The sequence below is a fragment of the Poecilia formosa genome, unplaced genomic scaffold (genome assembly GCF_000485575.1).
Source record: "Poecilia formosa unplaced genomic scaffold, Poecilia_formosa-5.1.2 Scaffold400, whole genome shotgun sequence".
NCBI classification, from domain to species: domain Eukaryota; kingdom Metazoa; phylum Chordata; class Actinopteri; order Cyprinodontiformes; family Poeciliidae; genus Poecilia; species Poecilia formosa.
Window position 1 is genome coordinate 16,333 of NW_006800339.1, and position 23,220 is coordinate 39,552.

General features: G+C 38.6%; 2 protein-coding genes across 2 annotated transcripts in view; one reads left to right on the forward strand and one right to left on the reverse strand.

Moving 5' to 3' along the window:
- itpk1b (inositol-tetrakisphosphate 1-kinase b) overlaps positions 1-3,515 on the forward strand; it is a gene marked incomplete at its 5' end in the record, with an annotated part of 14,965 nt that extends 11,450 nt beyond the window's left edge. Inside the window, 2 exons of the mRNA XM_016663024.1 lie at positions 2-49; positions 717-3,515. Coding sequence (XP_016518510.1) covers positions 2-49; positions 717-988 — 320 coding nt within the window. The remainder of the gene's footprint in view (position 1; positions 50-716) is intronic.
- A 738-nt stretch (positions 3,516-4,253) lies between these two features.
- On the reverse strand, positions 4,254-22,994 carry plk4 (polo-like kinase 4 (Drosophila)). Its single transcript, XM_007576202.2, has 26 exons — positions 22,768-22,994; positions 21,689-21,784; positions 21,319-21,414; positions 20,435-20,549; positions 18,802-19,732; positions 18,632-18,720; positions 18,099-18,355; positions 17,520-17,624; positions 17,339-17,441; positions 16,413-16,562; positions 16,108-16,336; positions 15,463-15,565; positions 15,252-15,389; positions 15,072-15,178; positions 14,022-14,132; positions 10,817-10,887; positions 10,192-10,533; positions 8,620-8,876; positions 8,041-8,145; positions 7,858-7,960; positions 6,932-7,081; positions 6,627-6,855; positions 5,949-6,051; positions 5,738-5,875; positions 5,558-5,664; positions 4,254-4,618 (listed from the first exon to the last, which is right to left on the reverse strand). Exons 1-26 carry the CDS (start codon positions 22,795-22,797, stop codon positions 4,507-4,509), a joined length of 4,377 nt encoding a protein of 1,458 aa, XP_007576264.1. The 5' UTR covers positions 22,798-22,994; the 3' UTR covers positions 4,254-4,506.
- Between the last annotated feature and the right edge of the window lie 226 nt (positions 22,995-23,220).

Consider the following 23,220-nt stretch of genomic DNA (forward strand, 5'->3'; position numbering starts at 1 on the left):
AACAACCAGACGGGTCAGCACGCGGTCATCGACATCAACGCGTTTCCCGGTACGTGCGGCTTCACTGTGAATCATCTCTGTTTGGCTCAGGAACTGGAGTGGCGTTTCGCAGTCATTGAGCCAAAACTGTACAAATATATACGTTTTGAATTTAAGGAAAAAAAAGTCTCTTCTCTGTTCGTGAATATGTTTTATTCAAAACTTCTCTGGTGCAACAACTTCACTCAGTTCAAAGTCTGTAAAAATATATCTTAGGAACGTATTACTATCCAGTTATTAATCAGTTAACCCAAAAATAATCAACTGAGCTTTTCACAAGTTGTCAGAAGTACTTTATATTTGCGGATGTATCTTTTGTTACAAATAATTAAGCATTCACTAAAGGAATGTTAGATTATTGCATTTTAGGCAACAATGTTTATTTTCTCATTTTAAAAAGTAATTAAATTGTTTATTTGCATATTTCATGTATTTCTAATATGGTATAAAATAGATTTAAATTAAAAATCTGCAGAATGTGCCAGTTTTCTTGTCCAGTTAATCTTCAGAATTATCAGTTAATCATTACCATAATCGATTAATTGTCAGAAACAATCGATTAATTGATAACTAAAATTATCAACCCAATGAATATGATTTTTTTTTTCCTGGTTTTTGCTGTTTTTTGGTCAAATGAGCACCGTCTCGTCGTTTCCTGAGCGTTTCTCTGCTTCCAGGTTACGAAGGCGTTCCGGAGTTCTTCAACGACCTGCTGAGCCACATCAGCAGCGTCCTGCAGAGCCAGAACCCGGACTTGGTTCCCGGTGGTGACCAGCCCAAAGGCCTGGCGGTGAGCGGTGGCGGCGGTGCCGGCCCCCAGGCGCCATGCTGCTGCTGCAGCAGCGTGCGTGGGAAGGAGCTGCAGAGACTGGGCTGCAACTCGGCCGTGTCGCCTAACTTCCAGCAGCACTGCGTCTCCACGATAGCGACGAAGGCCTCCTCCCAGTGACTGAGCCCGGCCCGGCCCGGCCCGCTTGATTCCTAAACAAATCACAGTGGTGACAGTAATAATAATAATAATAATGAAGATGAATAATAATCTGAGTAATTATGATGTTAATAATGTATCTAATCAAAAATAGGCCTTTTCCTCTGTGGTTACTGAAACTGTTGGTGATTGGGTGTAAGCTTCTTTCCTCTCTGCCTTTTTGTACATTTGGTTCTGTCCGATGAGACTGTATCAGTACTGTAATGTGAACCTTTGGGAACCGAATGGCTGAGTTCAGTTTCGCTGTAAAGAAAGGGTCCAGGCGCGGTAGCTAACGGTGACTAACGGCCCGATCCAGCCAAACGCTTAGGCCGAAGCACATCCGCAGTGCGACGGGTCGCGGTCCTGCGGGCCGCTGTCGGGTCAGAAGAAGGGAGTTCTTCTCAAAGTGCCATGAAGTTAGATTGAGAGAAGAGTTGAACATGCGTGGTCACGTGACCAAGTTTGGTGGCGTTTCTGCAGCCGTTTGGCTCCAGATGTCAATTCTCTGCAACCACATTCCCCGTTTTCATGTCTGCAGAGAAATTCCAGGATGATTTCCGATATTCCAGTGGATCGTCTCCTTAAACGAGCGTGTCACTTTAAAACGATAAACTAAAAGATCCAAGATTTTCAAAGTGTGAGATGCCTGAGCTCCTCAGAAAAATATCCATAAACATTGAGCCAACTTCACCAAGCCTCTGCTAAATATTTAGTATCTAAGTCAGTTTGGTTTCTGGTGATTATTTAAAGTTTGGATTTTCATGGGTTGGATGTTAAGATGCTCCACTATGGGGCAATAATTGGGTTATTTAGCCATGAGAGCAAAAACTTTTAATATTTTCTCCGTATTACTCATTAATTTGTAAATGTCAGTTTCAAACTAAATATTAAGTTAGCTACTAAATATTTAGCTTCAGTTAAATGTTTACTTAGCCATCTTAACATTTACCTTAAAGCAAATATTTAGTTTGCAAATTAGATATTTAGCTTCTAAATTTCTAGATAATTAGCTAGAAAGCTGAATATTTAACTTCAAACTAAATATTTAGCTTCAATATAAGCAAAATATCTAGTTTGAAGCAAAATATCTAGTTTGAAGCGAAATATTTAACTTCAAGCTAAATATTTAGACTGAAGCTAAATATTTAGTTTGAGAGAGAAAATTTACTGGTTAGTTTAAGTGGCGCTGGAAGACTTTCACAGCTTCCCAGCTGTAGTTTTAAAAATGAATTATGCTTGGTATTGGTTCAAACTAAATATTTAGATTGAACTAAATCTAAATATTTAGTTAGCAAGTGAAATATTTAGTTTCAGTCTAAATGTTTAGTTAGCAATCTGAATATTTAGTGTGAAGCTACATATTAAGATTGAAACTAAATGTTTAATTAGCAAGCTAACCATTTAGCGTAAACAAATATTTAGGTATTTACCTTCTCATTAAATATTTATATGAAAAGCTAAATATTTAGCTTTTATTTGCCAAGCTAAATATTGAGTGTGAAACTAAATTTTTTGTTAGGGAATCTAAATATTTAGTTAGCCAGCTAAATATTTCACTTCAAACTAAATACTTAATTTGAAGCTAGATATTTAGCTTCAGCATAAATATTCTGAATGAAGCTAAATATTTAGCGCAGCCAAATGTATTTTGGTGTTTAAGCAGGTAAACCACATCCAGGAACTTCAACAGATTTTCAGAAATCGATAAAATGGAGGACAGTTTTCTATTTGCTCTCTCATACTTTGAATACTTCTGGTCTGGATGATTTAAGGAGGAATCCGTTTCCTGTCGCTCATCCTCTCCTGCAGAACTGTCCGTCGCTTCGCTGAGCTTGGTTCTGACCCGGTTCCTCTTCCAGCTGCTGTATCTGTGTGAAGGGAGGAGGTCCAGCTCTTGTTCCCAGTGTTCACTGTGATTTTTTTTTTTTTTACTCCAGTTTGTTTATACTTTTGTCTTGACATCTAATGAGAGTAACTTTATTTTATTGAGATTTTATGGAAAAATGTTTTATATAAATAAACTGAGAGCAGTGATGTTTTTGAGCATATTTTACAGTAAAATGGCTCGCATGTTGATGATCAAATCAAACCAGAACCGCGGTTCAGTCTGTAAATGATTGCACTCCTCTGAGCCTGAATCCTGGAGATCATTCCTCCCATTTTCTTTTCCACTTAATTGTCTCTGCAGCTTCCTCATCAGCATCTGTCTGGGCCAGAACTTTTAAATCCATACTGGTGATCCGAACTACAGCGGAGTCAGGAGAATCTAACACTTTCCTGTACTTCCTGTTCTTCATGGTGAAAATAATCTGCAGCCCAGACTGTTTCCCGCTCCCAGCTTCACCTCAATGTTTACTTCTTGGGTGTCTTGTATAATGTTTATATGCGCCGAGGCTTAATTCCATATAGTATGTTTTGTAAGAGTTCTGTAATTAAGATCCACAATTTTGACCTTTTTTTAATTAAAGGGCCAGTTCAACAGGCAAAAATAAACATGTGAAACCTCTGTTGTCTTACTATGGTGACCTGGTTTTGTTCAGTCGTTCAGGTGTTTGATAAGGTTAGTTACAGGTGAAATCAGAAGTTATTTTTATAAACTGAAGTTAAAGCCAAATGTCTCTTGTTTTAGAACAGTGAAAATTCAGTTTGATAAATGCCAAATTTTACCACATAGTCATTGTAGAAAGAAGAAAAATTTCTGTCAAAAAATATGAAATTTTTAGATCAAAATTTTCTTGGAAAAAAAGAGATTAATCTCAAAATTTCAGGTCTTTGTTGCAAATCTTTGACTTTTAAAATTCAGAAATAAAAAAAAGAGTAAAAATTCTAGAAAAGTGCAATTAATCTGAAAATGTTTTCTAGCAAAATGTTCAACTTTTGGAGCCCAGACATTTCCTATATTTTTCTAAAAAATTTGACAGTAATTGCAAAATTTGAAGTCAATCTCAAAATGTTTGGGGGGTTTTTCCTAGCCACATTTTTGACTCTTGGACATTTTTCCAACTCAGTAAAGCAGAGTTGAAAAAAGCTTTTGAGGGATTTTTTTTTTTTTGTCTAGAAATTTCCAACTATTTTCTAGAAAATTTCTGAAATGTTTAAGTTCATACAGTGAGATAAAGAAGTATCTGAAGTATATTTTTATTCAGTATATGCAAATGTCTGGTTTGAACTGTAGTTTCACTTTTACATTCAATAAAAGATATTTTAATTATAAATTATGAAGAGAAAACCATTCAATCAGATCTCTAGTTCTCCACCTCCAGATGTTTATTGCATCACCAAATTCATGAGACAGGAAAACATTGCAACACGGCTATTTTAGACACTATACAACATGTTATAAAAATAAAATCTTTTCATAATCAGTCTTCTGTACATGTAAAAAAAAAAAAGAAAGAAAAAGAAAAGAGCAAAGATACAGACAGAATATTTACAGCAACTGCGGAGCGGCGACGATCTGGAGGTTGCTAATGCTAACGTGGGTTCTCTGCAGACGGCTAATGCGCATGCGCGTGACGAGGTGCCGGATTGGCCAGCAGGCCAAGGATGGTGGAAAGGCAGTGCAGCTTCTCTTTGACGTGTTCAGGCAGCTTCTCGTTCTCCTTGTACCTGCAGAGGAGATGCGCCAGGTTGTTTATCGTAAGAATGCAAACAGTTGGTGGTCAATTTATGTTTTATTAGATTAAAAAAAAAAAAGAATTCCGATCGATTAACTAATTTAACTAATGTCGTCCGCTTGGACCTTTTTTACTGTTGTTTCCAGCAGAGGGCGCCGCTGGTCATCCTTAAGTGGAGCCGGAAATAAAAAGATGGCGGAACGGGACAGAGTAACGGTCCAGACAGAGTCCGATATGGGATACAAAATGCACTTTATGCGGTTCTGTTTTGAAATATAAACACTCGACAAACTCCTTAAGCATCAAAAATACTTTGCGAGGATATGGTGACACAAAAGCGTCAAAAATAACGGAGAAAAAAATGGTAACATGATGCAGGGGGGAAAGAACATGGCGCCGCTAAGAACGGTTGGTTTTAGGGTTGTGAGTTAATTCACTAAATGGAGCGAAGATTTACCATCCCTTTAAGAGCAAAAACAAACAGGACACCTGTATGAACATTACTCTGTCCCTTTGGAATTACTTTATTTTTTATTTTTCTTTTCAGCAATCTATGAGGTTTCTGTTATATTTTATAAATATGTTTTAATTTTAATGTGAAAGAAACAGACATTTGTGTTAATACAGTCAATATTTAATACAGCTGATACAAAAATAATGTTAAAATTTAATTATGTTTTATTTTAAATTCAACATTATGGAAAAAAAGCCATTTATGTTGTGGTCTTGACATAAGAGAAAACTCATGTTTTTTTTAAAAATGGCTGCGTATGAATTAATCACCAACTCAACCAGCTTTAGACTAACTCATTAGTCGATAACGTTACATCAGTGATTTATTGTTGAGAGAATGGAGGTGTTTCAGTCTAGGCAGGTGTGAGTTGTGCAGATTCAGAGTTTAAAACATTTAATATCACTTTGTGTTTCCCACCTGGTGACTCTGCCCTCTGCAGACGTGTAAGTGATGCAGGAAACCCCGGCCTGCACCACCAGCTGGGAGCCGTCGTTGAACTGGACCCACACCTCTCCACTCGTCAGCTTCAGAAACACAAACCCGACTCTTTAACAGCTGCACACACCAACAGATCAGAGACTATCCTGATCTTTTTACCTGGGATGCCCATCCGACGTTGGGCACGAATATCGACTTCACCACCTTTCCTGTGCTCTGAACCGAGTCCTGTCGAACCGGGGAACATTTCTTACTCAAGCTGGCTGAGGTGAAATCCGACCCGTCGTAGGAAATCATCTGAAAATAAATAACGTCGTCACAGATCGGATCTGGATGTATTGTGGCTTAATGCTGAGCCGGCGACTCTTACTGAAGGAGTGATCTGTGGAGGTTTAGGAGGCGTGGCCAAATCAGGAGGAACCGGCCGTGACGGCGCCGACCCGGAGGATAAAGACTCTGAGCTGGCCGGCCTCCTGCGAAGATTAACACAAAAAAAGACACCTCAGTAGAAGAATAAGAGCAAGAAGGAAGAACACAAGAACAAGACCAAACAAGAACAAAGCACAAAACAAGAAGAAAACATAAAGGAACAAAAACAAAATAAGAAGTAAAATGGAACAAGAAAGAAATTAGAACATGAAGAAAGAAAAGAACAATAAAAACAAAAACAAGGGCAACAAGAAGCAAAACAGGAAAAAAAACAGGAATGTAAACAATAGAACAAGAAGAAAAAGAAAAAAAAAACAGGACCAAACAACAAGAAAAACAGCAAGAACAAAAAGGAAAAGCAACAAAAACAAAAAAACAAGAAAAAAATTAAGAAAAAGCAAGAATAAACAAAAAGGAAAAAGAAAGATAAAAAACAAAAAGAAAATTACTAGAATTTCTAGTAATTCTAGTAATTAGAATTAATTACTAGAACACAAAAAGCAAAAACAAGAAAAAACAAAGAACAAGAACAGAAAGAGAAAGGAAAAACAACAAAAACGAGAAGAAGGAAAGAAAAAATGAGAATAATCCCTCCATGTATATATAGAAGCGTCTCTACCTGCCGATGGTTATGGGGAAGAACGGGACTTTCTTGGCGCTCCGCTGCTCCTCCGCCGTGATGGCGGCCTCTAGTGACAGACACATGCTATGGCCTTCGTCGGACAGCTCCACGTAGAGCCGGCTCTCCGGGCTCAGCCCGCTCAGTCCCACTTCTCCCTTCACCGTGTACGACTTCCCGCTCCTCTCCACCACTCGCACCAGCTCCGACGTCTTGTGGGTCTTTGCTCCTAAAAGACGGAGTCAGAGTCAGCTCAGCCGCTTCTGCAGCGACGGCCCAACATCTGCCCAACATCTGGGACTCACCGTCGTAAAAACAGACTTCCAGGTCCGCGTCCGGGGAGTTTTCCATCAGCATCACTTTGGCGAACTTGGTGTACAGAGTCACTTTAGGAGTTTTGGATTTCACAAGCTGCACAAACTTGGAGGCGTATTGGTACTTCTTCCAGTATTTTTCTGTAAAATTCAAGAACTTTTCAAGCACTTTCAAGGTAGGTTTTCAAACTTTTCCAGCACCAAACTTCATAGATAAGACAATACAAATTTACAACTATACCTGGTCTAATTTATTACCGTTATTAATACTGTATTGTGGTAATATTTTACATTCTACAGTCTGGATGAGGTAAATTCAAATCTAACAAAATTTAATGTTTAGAAATGTCTCCCTCACACACCCTGTTCACCTAAATCGTCTGAAAATAAAACCCAAATTTAACAAAAAAAAAAGAATCTTTTAATTTCAATAACATTATTTAACTTGTAATATATAAGATAACCTTTATTTTAGTTTCACAGATCAATAAGTTACTGAGTCATTGCTAATTATAGATATTCATTGAAATTATGTGAAGGTAAATTACCTTCCTGCTCAAATTAAATGTTTAAACACAAAATACAAAGAAAGTTACCAAAAAAATGTAATTTAGCAAATAGAAATTATTTTTGGTAATTCTAACCAAGAAAAATTTAGTCTAATTTAACTTCAGACAGTGATAAAAAATGTTAAAAAGTATTTTTATTAAGTGTATGGAAATATCTGGTTTCAACTTTGAATAATATATTTCCAAGTTTAAGCTTTAAATCGAACGTTAGATTGAACTTTATTACAAAACTGTGAAGTTTCAATCAAGAACATTCCAAACTAAAGTATTTAAAACTCACGTATAAACCCAGTAGTTTATTGTATTTATTTCCATTTCCTGATATTAATGAAGTCTGTGTTTGTTTACCTGGAAGGTCGTCGTAGCTACAGATGAGAATGTCCTCTGGGGGCGCTGGCGGCCGGTCCAGCAAAGGTAACCCCTTCCCGCCATTGGGCTGGTATATCGTCACCTGTGGCAACAGCGGCATCACCACGATTACAACATGCTGAAAAACATGCGAACGGCAAAGCGTGCGTCATGTGACCGCACCATGGAGCCATCGCAGGAAATCTGCAGAACCTCTTTAACCCTTTCCTGGCCGTTTTGGGATTTTAAAAGCTCCATGCAGACTTCACCTGTTTCCAGGATGCTCACCTGCAAGAAAGAAACAAGACATCACCATGAAGATGGCCGACATGGACTTTATTGTTATCACAATAGTACTGCAATAAAATCAAAGATGATAAAAGAAACTATTTGCTTGTTTTTCTTGGGTAAATAATTCATCACAGCATTCATACCACCACAAACATAAATATTGTGAAAAACATTCTCATCTTAAAAATATATTACTAATCATCTTACTTAAAAAAGTTATTTATATCACTTAACTGCAAAAAGTAACTGCATTTAATAAAATTTTTAAATTTACTGTGGACGAACAAAAAGTGGGCAAAGAAGCAAATAACCTTTCTGATCTGTTTTTTTATTATTAAACATCAAGAACTAAAATTTATCCTAACGATAAATCAAAATTCTTATCTTTATAAGAATGTTTTCACAATAAACAATATGATAAATGCTCACTGCGAGTCAGAGAGAGGGTGAGAAAGAAGAACCTCAACCTACAACTGCGTTTTTGGTTTTCTGCCTGATGGGCTTCAGTCTGTGGGCACACAGTGGAGACACGACGTCTCTCAGAGTCTTCCTCTTCTGCTCCCTGCTGTGAGGAGGCTGGAAGTCTGTTCCCGCTGAGATCTCCCGGGACGATTCGGGATACGGCTGCAGACCTCGGCCCGCGGGCTCGGACCAGGAGCTGTGGACCCCGGGGGGTCCTCTGCTGTGGAAGCTGCCGCCGCTGCCATCTGTGGGCCTCGAGCCGGACCCTGAGGACACAACGACATTTTGACCTCACACTCAGAGGCGTCTGATGAACAGCTTCATCATTTCTAAAGAAAAACCCTTAAAATTTCTCTGAGGGAACTTATTAGTCCTGATTTAACAAACACCATCATTTCCATCATTTGATCCAGGTGCGTTAAACCAGGTAGAGAACTAANTCCTGTTGCTGCTTTGGCACTGAGCTGTTTCAGATCAGAGCGGCCTCAGCAGTATTTTACCCTGTAGCCAATAAACATGGGTGTTTATGTTGCAGAAACTCAGGTTTAGCTGAAGAATTTATTCTATCAATTATTTTGACGATTAATCAGATTAAAAAAATGTTGATTTTTTTATACAATCATTGAAGAACCACATCTAGTCATTGACTTACACTCTAAAGTACATTTTGGTGAAGCCAAATCTGCTTTTAATTGATGTATTTGAACCAGGGCTGGAATGATTAATTGAATTAATCGTGATTAATCGATTATTGGAATAACCAAAATCTAATTTAGGTGCAGCAAACTTGAATTTTCAGTGGAAGTTTCTGGATAGTTTTACTTATTATAAAAGACAAATAGTTTGTGTCATTCTTTGTGTTTTCCATAGTAAGAAAATTATGTCAGTGATGGCGCTGAAACGGTTAATTAATCGATTATTGGAATTATCGTCAACTAATTTAGTAATCGATAAATTGCTAACCAGATTATTAAAAAAAAGGCCATTTTCAGAAAGAACAACACAGTCAGAGCAGTCATTAAGCCAAAACTGTACAAATATATACGTTTTGCATTTAAGAAAAAAAAGGCTCTTCTCTGTTTGTGAATATGTTTTATTCAAAACTTCTCAGGTGCAACAGCTTCACTCAGTTCAAAGTCTGTAAAAAATATATCTTAGGATCGTATTACTATCCAGTTATTAATCAATTAACCCAAAAATAATCAACTGAGCTTTTCACAAGTTGTCAGAAGTCCTTTATATTTGCGGATGTATCTTTTGTTACAAATAATTAAGCGTTCACTAAAGGAATGTTAGATTATTGCATTTTAGGCAACAATGTTTATTTTCTCATTTAAAAAAGTAATTAAATTGTTTATTTGCATATTTAATGTATTTCTAATATGGTATAAAATAGATTTAAATTAAAAATCTGCAGAATGTGCCAGTTTTCTTGTCCAGTTAATCTTCAGAATTATCAGTTAATCATTACCATAATCGATTAATTGTCAGAAACAATCGATTAATTGATAACTAAAATTATCAACCCAATGAATATGATTTTTTTTTTCCTGGTTTTTGCTGTTTTTTGGTAAAATGAGCACCGTCTCGTCGTTTCCTGAGCGTTTCTCTGCTTCCAGGTTACGAAGGCGTTCCGGAGTTCTTCAACGACCTGCTGAGCCACATCAGCAGCGTCCTGCAGAGCCAGAACCCGGACTTGGTTCCCGGTGGTGACCAGCCCAAAGGCCTGGCGGTGAGCGGTGGCGGCGGTGCCGGCCCCCAGGCGCCATGCTGCTGCTGCAGCAGCGTGCGTGGGAAGGAGCTGCAGAGACTGGGCTGCAACTCGGCCGTGTCGCCTAACTTCCAGCAGCACTGCGTCTCCACGATAGCAACGAAGGCCTCCTCCCAGTGACTGAGCCCGGCCCGGCACGGCCCGCTTGATTCCTAAACAAATCACAGTGGTGACAGTAATAATAATAATAATAATGAAGATGAATAATAATCTGAGTAATTATGATGTTAATAATGTATCTAATCAAAAATAGGCCTTTTCCTCTGTGGTTACTGAAACTGTTGGTGATTGGGTGTAAGCTTCTTTCCTCTCTGCCTTTTTGTACATTTGGTTCTGTCCGATGAGACTGTATCAGTACTGTAATGTGAACCTTTGGGAACCGAACGGCTGAGTTCAGTTTCGCTGTAAAGAAAGGGTCCAGGCGCGGTAGCTAACGGTGACTAACGGCCCGATCCAGCCAAACGCTTACACATCCGCAGTGCGACGGGTCGCGGTCCTGCGGGCCGCTGTCGGGTCAGAAGAAGGGAGTTCTTCTCAAAGTGCCATGAAGTTAGATTGAGAGAAGAGTTGAACATGCGTGGTCACGTGACCAAGTTTGGTGGCGTTTCTGCAGCCGTTTGGCTCCAGATGTCAATTCTCTGCAACCACATTCCCCGTTTTCATGTCTGCAGAGAAATTCCAGGATGATTTCCGATATTCCAGTGGATCGTCTCCTTAAACGAGCGTGTCACTTTAAAACGATAAACTAAAAGATCCAAGATTTTCAAAGTGTGAGATGCCTGAGCTCCTCAGAAAAATATCCATAAACATTTAGCCAACTTCACCAAGCCTCTGCTAAATATTTAGTATCTAAATCTGTTTGGTTTCTGGTGATTATTTAAAGTTAGGATTTTCATGGGTTGGATGTTAAGATGCTCCACTATGGGGCAATAATTGGGTTATTTAGCCATGAGAGCAAAAACTTTTAATAATATTTTCTCCGTATTACTCATTAATTTATAAATGTCAGTTTCAAACTAAATATTAAGTTAGCTACTAAATATTTAGCTTCAGTTAAATGTTTACTTAGCCATCTTAATATTTACCTTAAAGCAAATATTTAGTTTGCAAATTAGATATTTAGCTTCTAAATTTCTAGATAATTAGCTAGAAAGCTGAATATTTAACTTCAAACTAAATATTTAGCTTCAATATAAGCAAAATATCTAGTTTGAAGCAAAATATCTAGTTTGAAGCGAAATATTTAACTTCAAGCTAAATATTTAGACTGAAGCTAAATATTTAGTTTGAGAGAGAAAATTTACTGGTTAGTTTAAGTGGCGCTGGAAGACTTTCACAGCTTCCCAGCTGTAGTTTTAAAAATGAATTATGCTTGGTATTGGTTCAAACTAAATATTTAGATTGAACTAAATCTAAATATTTAGTTAGCAAGTGAAATATTTAGTTTCAGTCTAAATGTTTAGTTAGCAATCTGAATATTTAGTGTGAAGCTACATATTAAGATTGAAACTAAATGTTTAATTAGCAAGCTAACCATTTAGCGTAAACAAATATTTAGGTATTTACCTTCACATTAAATATTTACATGAAAAGCTAAATATTTACCTTTTATTTGCCAAGCTAAATATTGAGTGTGAAACTAAATTTTTTGTTAGGGAATCTAAATATTTAGTTAGCCAGCTAAATATTTCACTTCAAACTAAATACTTAATTTGAAGCTAGATATTTAGCTTCAGCATAAATATTCTGAATGAAGCTAAATATTTAGCGCAGCCAAATGTATTTTGGTGTTTAAGCAGGTAAACCACATCCAGGAACTTCAACAGATTTTCAGAAATCGATAAAATGGAAGACAGTTTTCTATTTGCTCTCTCACACTTTGAAAACTTCTGGTCTGGATGATTTAAGGAGGAATCCGTTTCCTGTCGCTCATCCTCTCCTGCAGAACTCCTGTCCGTCGCTTCGCTGAGCTTGGTTCTGACCCGGTTCCTCTTCCAGCTGCTGTATCTGTGTGAAGGGAGGAGGTCCAGCTCTTGTTCCCAGTGTTCACTGTGATTTTTTTTTTTTTTACTCTAGTTTGTTTATACTTTTGTCTTGACATCTAATGAGAGTAACTTTATTTTATTGAGATTTTATGGAAAAATGTTTTATATAAATAAACTGAGAGCAGTGATGTTTTTGAGCATATTTTACAGTAAAATGGCTCGCATGTTGATGATCAAATCAAACCAGAACCGCAGTTCAGACTGTAAATGATTGCACTCCTCTGAGCCTGAATCCTGGAGATCATTCCTCCTATTTTCTTTTCCACTTAATTGTCTCTGCAGCTTCCTCATCAGCATCTGTCTGGGCCAGAACCTTTAAATCCATACTGGTGATCCGAACTACAGCGGAGTCAGGAGAATCTAACACTTTCCTGTACTTCCTGTTCTTCATGGTGAAAATAATCTGCAGCCCAGACCGTTTCCTGCTCCCAGCTTCACCTCAATGTTTACTTCTTGGGTGTCTTGTATAATGTTTATATGCGCCGAGGCTTAATTCCATATAGTATGTTTTGTAAGAGTTCTGTAATTAAGATCCACAATTTTGACCTTTTTTTAATTAAAGGGCCAGTTCAACAGGCAAAAATAAACATGTGAAACCTCTGTTGTCTTAATATGGTGACCTGGTTTTGTTCAGTCGTTCAGGTGTTTGATAAGGTTAGTTACAGGTGAAATCAGAAGTTATTTTTATAAACTGAAGTTAAATAAAGCCAAATGTCTCTTGTTTTAGAACAGTGAAAATTCAGTTTGATAAATGCCAAATTTTACCACATAGTCATTGTAGAAAGAAGAAAAATTTCTGTCAAAAAATATGAAATTTTTAGATCAAAATTTTCTTGGAAAAAAAGAGATTAATCTCAAAATTTCAGGTCTTTGTTCTTGCAAATCTTTGACTTTTAAAATTCAGAAATAAAAAAAAGAGTAAAAATTCTAGAAAAGTGCAATTAATCTGAAAATGTTTTCTAGCAAAATGTTCAACTTTTGGAGCCCAGACATTTCCTATATTTTTCTAAAAAATTTGACAGTAATTGCAAAATTTGAAGTCAATCTCAAAATGTTTGGGGGGTTTTTCCTAGCCACATTTTTGACTCTTGGACATTTTTCCAACTCAGTAAAGCAGAGTTGAAAAAAGCTTTTGAGGGATTTTTTTTTTTTTGTCTAGAAATTTCCAACTATTTTCTAGAAAATTTCTGAAATGTTTAAGTTCATACAGTGAGATAAAGAAGTATCTGAAGTATCTTTTTATTCAGTATATGTAAATGCCTGGTTTGAACTGTAGTTTCACTTTTACATTCAATAAAAGATATTTTAATTATAAATTATGAAGAGAAAACCATTCAATCAGATCTCTAGTTCTCCACCTCCAGATGTTTATTGCATCACCAAATTCATGAGACAGGAAAACTTTGCAACACGGCTATTTTAGACACTATACAACATGTTATAAAAATAAAATCTTTTCATAATCAGTCTTCTGTACATGTAAAAAAAAGAAAGAAAAAGAAAAGAGCAAAGATACAGACAGAATATTTACAGCAACTGCGGAGCGGCGACGATCTGGAGGTTGCTAATGCTAACGTGGGTTCTCTGCAGACGGCTAATGCGCATGCGCGTGACGAGGTGCCGGATTGGCCAGCAGGCCAAGGATGGTGGAAAGGCAGTGCAGCTTCTCTTTGACGTGTTCAGGCAGCTTCTCGTTCTCCTTGTACCTGCAGAGGAGATGCGCCAGGTTGTTTATCGTAAGAATGCAAACAGTTGGTGGTCAATTTATGTTTTATTAGATTAAAAAAAAAAAAGAATTCCGATCGATTAACTAATTTAACTAATGTCGTCCGCTTGGACCTTTTTTACTGTTGTTTCCAGCAGAGGGCGCCGCTGGTCATCCTTAAGTGGAGCCGGAAATAAAAAGATGGCGGAACGGGACAGAGTAACGGTCCAGACAGAGTCCGATATGGGATACAAAATGCACTTTATGCGGTTCTGTTTTGAAATATAAACACTCGACAAACTCCTTAAGCATCAAAAATACTTTGCGAGGATATGGTGACACAAAAGCGTCAAAAATAACGGAGAAAAAAATGGTAACATGATGCAGGGGGGAAAGAACATGGCGCCGCTAAGAACGGTTGGTTTTAGGGTTGTGAGTTAATTCACTAAATGGAGCGAAGATTTACCATCCCTTTAAGAGCAAAAACAAACAGGACACCTGTATGAACATTACTCTGTCCCTTTGGAATTACTTTATTTTTTATTTTTCTTTTCAGCAATCTATGAGGTTTCTGTTATATTTTATAAATATGTTTTAATTTTAATGTGAAAGAAACAGACATTTGTGTTAATACAGTCAATATTTAATACAGCTGATACAAAAATAATGTTAAAATTTAATTATGTTTTATTTTAAATTCAACATTATGGAAAAAAAGCCATTTATGTTGTGGTCTTGACATAAGAGAAAACTCATGTTTTTTTTAAAAATGGCTGCGTATGAATTAATCACCAACTCAACCAGCTTTAGACTAACTCATTAGTCGATAACGTTACATCAGTGATTTATTGTTGAGAGAATGGAGGTGTTTCAGTCTAGGCAGGTGTGAGTTGTGCAGATTCAGAGTTTAAAACATTTAATATCACTTTGTGTTTCCCACCTGGTGACTCTGCCCTCTGCAGACGTGTAAGTGATGCAGGAAACGCCGGCCTGCACCACCAGCTGGGAGCCGTCGTTGAACTGGACCCACACCTCTCCACTCGTCAGCTTCAGAAACACAAACCCGACTCTTTAACAGCTGCACACACCAACAGATCAGAGACTATCCTGATCTTTTTACCTGGGATGCCCATCCGACGTTGGGCACGAATATCGACTTCACCACCTTTCCTGTGCTCTGAACCGAGTCCTGTCGAACCGGGGAACATTTCTTACTCAAGCTGGCTGAGGTGAAATCCGACCCGTCGTAGGAAATCATCTGAAAATAAATAACATCGTCACAGATCGGATCTGGATGTATTGTGGCTTAATGCTGAGCCGGCGACTCTTACTGAAGGAGTGATCTGTGGAGGTTTAGGAGGCGTGGCCAAATCAGGAGGAACCGGCCGTGACGGCGCCGACCCGGAGGATAAAGACTCTGAGCTGGCCGGCCTCCTGCGAAGATTAACACAAAAAAAGACACCTCAGTAGAAGAATAAGAGCAAGAAGGAAGAACACAAGAACAAGACCAAACAAGAACAAAGCGCAAAACAAGAAGAAAACATAAAGGAACAAAAACAAAATAAGAAGTAGAATGGAACAAGAAAGAAATTAGAACATGAAGAAAGAAAAGAACAATTAAAACAAAAACAAGGGCAACAAGAAGCAAAACAGGAAAAAAAACAGGAATGTAAACAATAGAACAAGAAGAAAAAGAAAAAAAAAACAGGACCAAACAACAAGAAAAACAGCAAGAACAAAAAGGAAAAGCAACAAAAACAAAAAAACAAGAAAAAAATTAAGAAAAAGCAAGAATAAACAAAAAGAAAAAATAAAGATAAAAAACAAAGAAAATTACTAGAAGAAAAACAAGAGGGAAGAGAACACAAAAAGCAAAAGCAAGAAAAAACAAAGAACAAGAACAGAAAGAGAAAGGAAAAACAACAAAAACGAGAAGAAGAACAGAAAAAATGAGAAGAATCCCTCCACGTCTCTACCTGCCGATGGTTATGGGGAAGAATGGGACTTTCTTGGCGCTCCGCTGCTCCTCCGCCGTGATGGCGGCCTCTAGCGACAGACACATGCTATGGCCTTCGTCGGACAGCTCCACGTAGAGCCGGCTCTCCGGGCTCAGCCCGCTCAGTCCCACTTCTCCCTTCACCGTGTACGACTTCCCGCTCCTCTCCACCACTCGCACCAGCTCCGACGTCTTGTGGGTCTTTGCTCCTAGAAGACGGAGTCAGAGTCAGCTCAGCCGCTTCTGCAGCGACGGCCCAACATCTGCCCAACATCTGGGACTCACCGTCGTAAAAACAGACTTCCAGGTCCGCGTCCGGGGAGTTTTCCATCAGCATCACTTTGGCGAACTTGGTGTACAGAGTCACTTTAGGAGTTTTGGATTTCACAAGCTGCACAAACTTGGAGGCGTATTGGTACTTCTTCCAGTATTTCTCTGTAAAATTCAAGAACTTTTCAAGCACTTTCAAGGTAGGTTTTCAAACTTTTCCAGCACCAAACTTCATAGATAAGACAATACAAATTTACAACTATACCTGGTCTAATTTATTACCGTTATTTATACTGTATTGTGGTAATATTTTACATTCTACAGTCTGGATGAGGTAAATTCAAATCTAACAAAATTTAATGTTTAGAAATGTCTCCCTCACACACCCTGTTCACCTAAATGGTCTGAAAATAAAACCCAAATTTAACAAAAAAAAAAGAATCTTTTAATTTCAATAACATTATTTAACTTGTAATATATAAGATAACCTTTATTTTAGTTTCACAGATCAATAAGTTACTGAGTCATTGCTAATTATAGATATTCATTGAAATTATGTGAAGGTAAATTACCTTCCTGCTCAAATTAAATGTTTAAACACAAAATACAAAGAAAGTTACCAAAAAAATGTAATTTAGCAAATAGAAATTATTTTTGGTAATTCTAACCAAGAAAAATTTAGTCTAATTTAACTTCAGACAGTGATAAAAAATGTTAAAAAGTATTTTTATTAAGTGTATGGAAATATCTGGTTTCAACTTTGAATAATATATTTCCAAGTTTAAGCTTTAAATCGAACGTTAGATTGAACTTTATTACAAAACTGTGAAGTTTCAATCAAGAACATTCCAAACTAAAGTATTTAAAACTCACGTATAAACCCAGTAGTTTATTGTATTTATTTCCATTTCCTGATATTAATGAAGTCTGTGTTTGTTTACCTGGAAGGTCGTCGTAGCTACAGATGAGAATGTCCTCTGGGGGCGCTGGCGGCCGGTCCAGCAAAGGTAACCCCTTCCCGCCATTGGGCTGGTATATCGTCACCTGTGGCAACAGCGACATCACCACGGTTACAACATGCTGAAAAACATCCGAATGGCAAAGCGTGCGTCGTGACCGCACCATGGAGCCATCGCAGGAAATCTGCAGAACCTCTTTAACCCTTTCCTGGCCGTTTTGGGATTTTAAAAGCTCCATGCAGACTTCACCTGTTTCCAGGATGCTCACCTGCAAGAAAGAAACAAGACATCACCATGAAGACGGGCGACATGGACTTTATTGTTATCACAATAGTACTGCAATAAAATCAAAGATGATAAAAGAAACTATTTGCTTGTTTTTCTTGGGTAAATAATTCATCACAGCATTCATACCACCACAAACATAAATATTGTGAAAAACATTCTCATCTTAAAAATATATTACTAATCATCTTACTTAAAAAAGTTATTTATATCACTTAACTGCAAAAAGTAACTGCATTTAATAAAATTTTTAAATTTACTGTGGACGAACAAAAAGTGGGCAAAGAAGCAAATAACCTTTCTGATCTGTTTTTTTATTATTAAACATCAAGAACTAAATTTTATCCTAACGATAAATCAAAATTCTTATCTTTATAAGAATGTTTTCACAATAAACAATATGATAAATGCTCACTGCGAGTCAGAGAGAGGGTGAGAAAGAAGAACCTCAACCTACAACTGCGTTTTTGGTTTTCTGCCTGATGGGCTTCAGTCTGTGGGCACACAGTGGAGACACGACGTCTCTCAGAGTCTTCCTCTTCTGCTCCCTGCTGTGAGGAGGCTGGAAGTCTGTTCCCGCTGAGATCTCCCGGGACGATTCGGGATACGGCTGCAGACCTCGGCCCGTGGGCTCGGACCAGGAGCTGTGGACCCCGGGGGGTCCTCTGCTGTGGAAGCTGCCGCCGCTGCCATCTGTGGGCCTCGAGCCGGACCCTGAGGACACAACGACATTTTGACCTCACACTCAGAGGCGTCTGATGAACAGTTTCATCATTTCAAAGAAAAACCCTTAAAATTTCTCTGAGGGAACTTATTAGTCCTGATTTAACAAACGCCATCATTTCCATCATTTGATCCAGGTGCGTTAAACCAGGTAGAGAACTAAAACACGCAGGATGCCGGCCCTCGAGGACCCACGCTGGGCACCCCTGGTCTAAGCGTAACTAATTTTAACCTAATAAACCCACAGATTAAAAATCAAAGCTCTACCTTCACTGTTGAGCCAGTTAGAAACTCCATCCAGGTCCTGATACTGGGAGGTTGGTGGGTAAACCATCTGAGCTGGCAGATATCCTGAGCTGAAACACAAAGTGAAACGCTTCAATAAATCTCAGTCTGAGACCGGAAGAGGAGAACCGACCAACAGACAGACGTCTTACTGTGCGGGCTGTTTGACGGGAGGAGAGGGAAGCCTGCTATGGTCTGAAAACGGATGAGGAGTGGAGGATGAGGGGAAGAGGGGCCGCCCCACTGCCGTCAGAGTCTCCTCTGAATGGCATCTGCCCAGCTCATGCTGCGAGGAGGTCAGCCCTGGTTCTGCAGAACCACAGCGGTCCGATGAGTGAGCCCTTCTGAGGAACCTGGAATACGGCTGTCCGGTCTCTCCGAAGTAAGCGGCCCGTCCCCGGGACCCGTCAACGTCGTCGAAGCTGCTCGGCTGCCGCGGAGGAACGTACGTCATCCGGTTCGGCAGCGCCGGACCAATCGCGTGCTTGGTTCGCCGCTGGAGGCGGGTGCCGCTGCTAGCGGAAACGGAAGACGTGCACGCCGTTGAGATGGTGGCGATGCCGCTGTCGATGGAGCTGTCGTCACCCAGCCTCAGCTCTTTGGTCCTGACCAGCAGGTTCTGGGTCATGAACGGGTGGTCCAGCACCGTGGAGAGACTGGGCCGCAGCGCGGGGTCCCTCTGGAGCAGCTGGTGGATCAGGTCCTGAGCCTCTAACGAAACGTGGCTTGGCATCTCGTAGTCCCCGAGCACGACCTTGGACAGGGTGTTCTTGACTGTGTCGGTGTCAAACGGAGGGCGGCCCATCAGGAAGGCGTAGAACATGCAGCCCAGAGACCAGACGTCGGACTCCAGGCCGTGAGCGCTGCGGGTGGCCACCTCCGGGGAGATGTAGTTGGGGGTCCCACACATGGTGAAGTGCTTTTCATTGGGCAGCTTGAGCTGAGTGGCCAGGCCAAAGTCTGCTATTTTAATGTTCATGTTGCTGGTCAGCAGCAGATTGGACAGCGTCAGGTCGCGGTGCAAGATGCCGTGAGTGTGTAAATACAGCATTCCCTTCACAATCTGATGCATGAAGTGTCTGGCTGCAGAAACAAAACAAATGTTTTAACTGGAACTGGAACAGGCCTGTCAATATAACAAATATTGTCTGATGATAAATTGTTCCAGGAATTACTGCGATAAACAATAATATTGTTGTTTTGAGACCATTTTCAACTAATAATGCAAGTCCTTTCAGAGAGCAATAAATTTCAATTTTCAAAAAAAGCACTAGATGCTAAAACTGGAGAACATTTTAAACATCCACAATAATAAAGCACAACAAACAAAAATGATAAATAAAACAGAAAGAAAAACCACATAGAACAGAAACCATAAATAAAATGGATGAGGAAACAAAATTTCCTTTAAAAAAAAATCATCATCACCAGATTGGAAATTATCAAGGAATTATATTTTAATAGCTTATTGAGAGGCTTTCTGGAACATACTACTTTTACAGCTTAAAACTAACTTAAAAGTAACAAGGAGCTTGTTTTAAGTCAATAATTCCTTAATATCGATGAAGGTTCTAGTAGCAGAGTTATAAGTGAAATAATCTGTATAAAAATTAAATATTAAGGAATTACTGACTTAAAACAATCTCTTATGTCTTGCCAAAAGTTTACTTTAAGTTAGTTTTATCTTAATTTAAAAGTACTATGATATTCGAACTAAAAACTAGATTAAAAAGTACTTGGTAATATTCAGTGTTTTTGCAGTGTAAGAGAAAACTTGCAGCTCACCTTCATCTTCCGAAAAAGGCATCTTCCTCTCTTTCAAGTACCGACTCATCTCCCCGTTGTGGCACATCTCCAACACCAGATACACATAGTTGCTGTCTTCAAAGTAGTTGTAGAGCTTTAGGAAAAAAAAAAAACTTTTGTTATTCTTTTATTCAGCAAAAAAATAAACAGATCATCAATACATTGTATTGATGTTAAGCAGAAAGGCTGAGCTTTTTACATGTTGATGTTAGAAGTATTTTTTTAGCTGCAGATGCATCTATTGCTACAAGTAATCAAGCATACATTAATGACATTTTTTTTAATTATTTTAGGCCATAAAATTTTTATTTTCTTATTTAGGAAAAGGAACTAACTGCTAACTGTGCATCTTTAAACAGATTTTTAATATTGTATGAAAAAAGGTTTAAATGGTTAAATGTAAAATCTGCAGAATGTAGCAACTTTTTTTCCTACTTTTCTTTGATAGAATTATTGATTACTAAAATCTTAATCTCAGATTGCTGTGTAATCCCTACATCCAGTTTCTCTGGATAATCCTGTGTGTAGTTCAGGCTGGTCACTAACTAAAAAAAAAAACTGTGAACTAAATATTTCTGAAGAAAATGTTTAGCTTTAAAGTTTTTTGAATGAGACATAAGAGACATGTCCAGAGTTACTGTATGTAGAATAGGATTAGCTACACACTGCCAGTCAGCTGGCTTCCCAAAGCTTTCTAAAATGTGGCTGTTTAAAAAAGTAACAATGTAAATATAGAAAGAGTAGATTTAATCAAATATCTGATTGTAATTCTCAATCACAAACCTCACATCACGAAACTCTACATGAAAATATGGTATGAATTATTTTATTATACACTTACAAACTTCACCTGCAAACATTACCTCAAGGATAGAAGGATGCTTCAGTCTGCAGTGAATCTCCACCTCATTTGTCACACGCTGGACCATCCCAGCTTTGTGCATCGCTTTCTTGTCGATCTGCAGATGGAAATATCACAGGTAATTATACCCCTCTACAACGGACTAACAAGCACTGTGGGACTGAGCTGCCAGCAGCGTTTGAGTCCAGGAGCTAATAGCCAATCTGTTAGACAACAAGGCGTTACCAACCGAGAGCTTCTCTCTGGGTAGTTAGGGGACCAAGAGTAGCCCTTGGGAGGTAACTAAAGTCTAATAACCCAACTGTTGTAGTTTACAGTTCAACTGTCTGTTGCTGGCAACAGCTTGTATTTCTAAGACAAAATTATCTTACCATTTTGATCGCAACCTCCAGTCCAGTCTTGACAGATTTTGCCCGGTAAACGCATGCAAAAGAGCCTTTGCCAAGGAGGGTGAGGACTTTAAAATCCTACAACAAGAAGGAAAAATACACAATAAATATAATATTTACAATATTTTGACTTCAGATGAATATTCAAAATCCTGCAGCAGGATCTTTAAACGCATGTACCTCAATATGAACCGCTTCAAGGCATGAAACACTGTCCTCCTCATCACCAAAGAAACTTGAAGAGAAATAATCTATAATCTGATCAAACATCAATGTCCCTCTAACCTGCGACATGTTGAATGCTCAAAGGAACGGTCACTCCAGCAGCTAAGGACACCGAATCCCACCACAACAAACCGCAACTGTCAAACACCTGACGCTGTCATCTGGCCAATCAAAACCTTTAATTATCCCGGCTTTCTCCCCGCTAACGAGGAGAGCAAGCTGCCGTTTCCAGGCAGCTTGCTGTTTACAAACGGATGAGGTCCCTGGAGAACCAGGAGAGCGCCTTATAACCAACCAAAAACAGTTGGTTATAAGGCGCTCTCCTTATAACCAACTGTTATAAGGACATTCACATTCAAGAGATCGGTAGATCTCTTGAATGTGAATACAATATAATGCAACATAATAATAATAATATATAAAAAAATAATGTTTATTATTATTACTCATATTACTCTTATTGCTGTTATTAGTTGCTATTATTATTATTATTAATGGCATAATAGATACATTATTATTGATCATTATAATGAAGTAGTCTCGATTTTGCCAACAATAACAACAACAAGAACGCCATAGCAATTTGTCGTCTACCACAACAGGTCAAGTTAGCTTGAACTGATTCCAGCCTACTAAAATCAGTCCTGCGATTATAAATCACCATCTATTAAATTTGTTAAAATATTAATTTCAATTCATAGACGTTTCCACTTAGATAAATGGTGCTAAGAATCTATTTTGCTGCGTATTTGAAGCGGTAACGCTGTAACGCTCGGTAAGTGCACCACCCCCCAGTCAGCGCGAGCTGCGTGCGTTAGCCTAACAAAGGGACCCACCTCGATCTTGTCGCCGATTGAAACGCTCATCCTGCCGGATTTCGATCTCGCAGGTCAGCGCCGACTTGTAAAAATGATCCTCGGTCGACAGAAATCATGGAGCCCCGGAGTAGCCGCTCTCAGAAGGTAAAGAAGCTTAGTGCTCTCGTTCCCCTCCAAAACTCTGACATTTCTTCCATTTTGAAAATATCCGCCCGTTACTTTGTGGCTACGTCACATCTACGTTTCTTGGCAACAATAGTCTAGGCCACGCCCCCATTTAAAGGGTCCGTACATTATTATTGAAACGTCAACGCTGCTTGACATCTGAGATGAATGGGGTTATTGTTTCATGAATTCATGCATAAAACGTGAATAAAGAGAAACAACACAAACAACACGGTAAATTACTAAAGTTTTTATATGCAATTGCATCATAATAAACTAGAATGACTTAAAAAATATATATTTATT

Coding starts and splice junctions, on each gene's coding strand:
- plk4 (XM_007576202.2), bottom strand. CDS start 22,797: ATGAGCGTTTCAATCGGCGACAAGATCGAG. Junction 19,733..20,434: donor GCCTTTTTCGGAAGATGAAG/GTGAGCTGCAAG, acceptor TTGTTTCTGCAG/CCAGACACTTCATGCATCAG. Junction 5,665..5,737: donor ACGTCGGATGGGCATCCCAG/GTAAAAAGATCA, acceptor GTGTTTCTGAAG/CTGACGAGTGGAGAGGTGTG.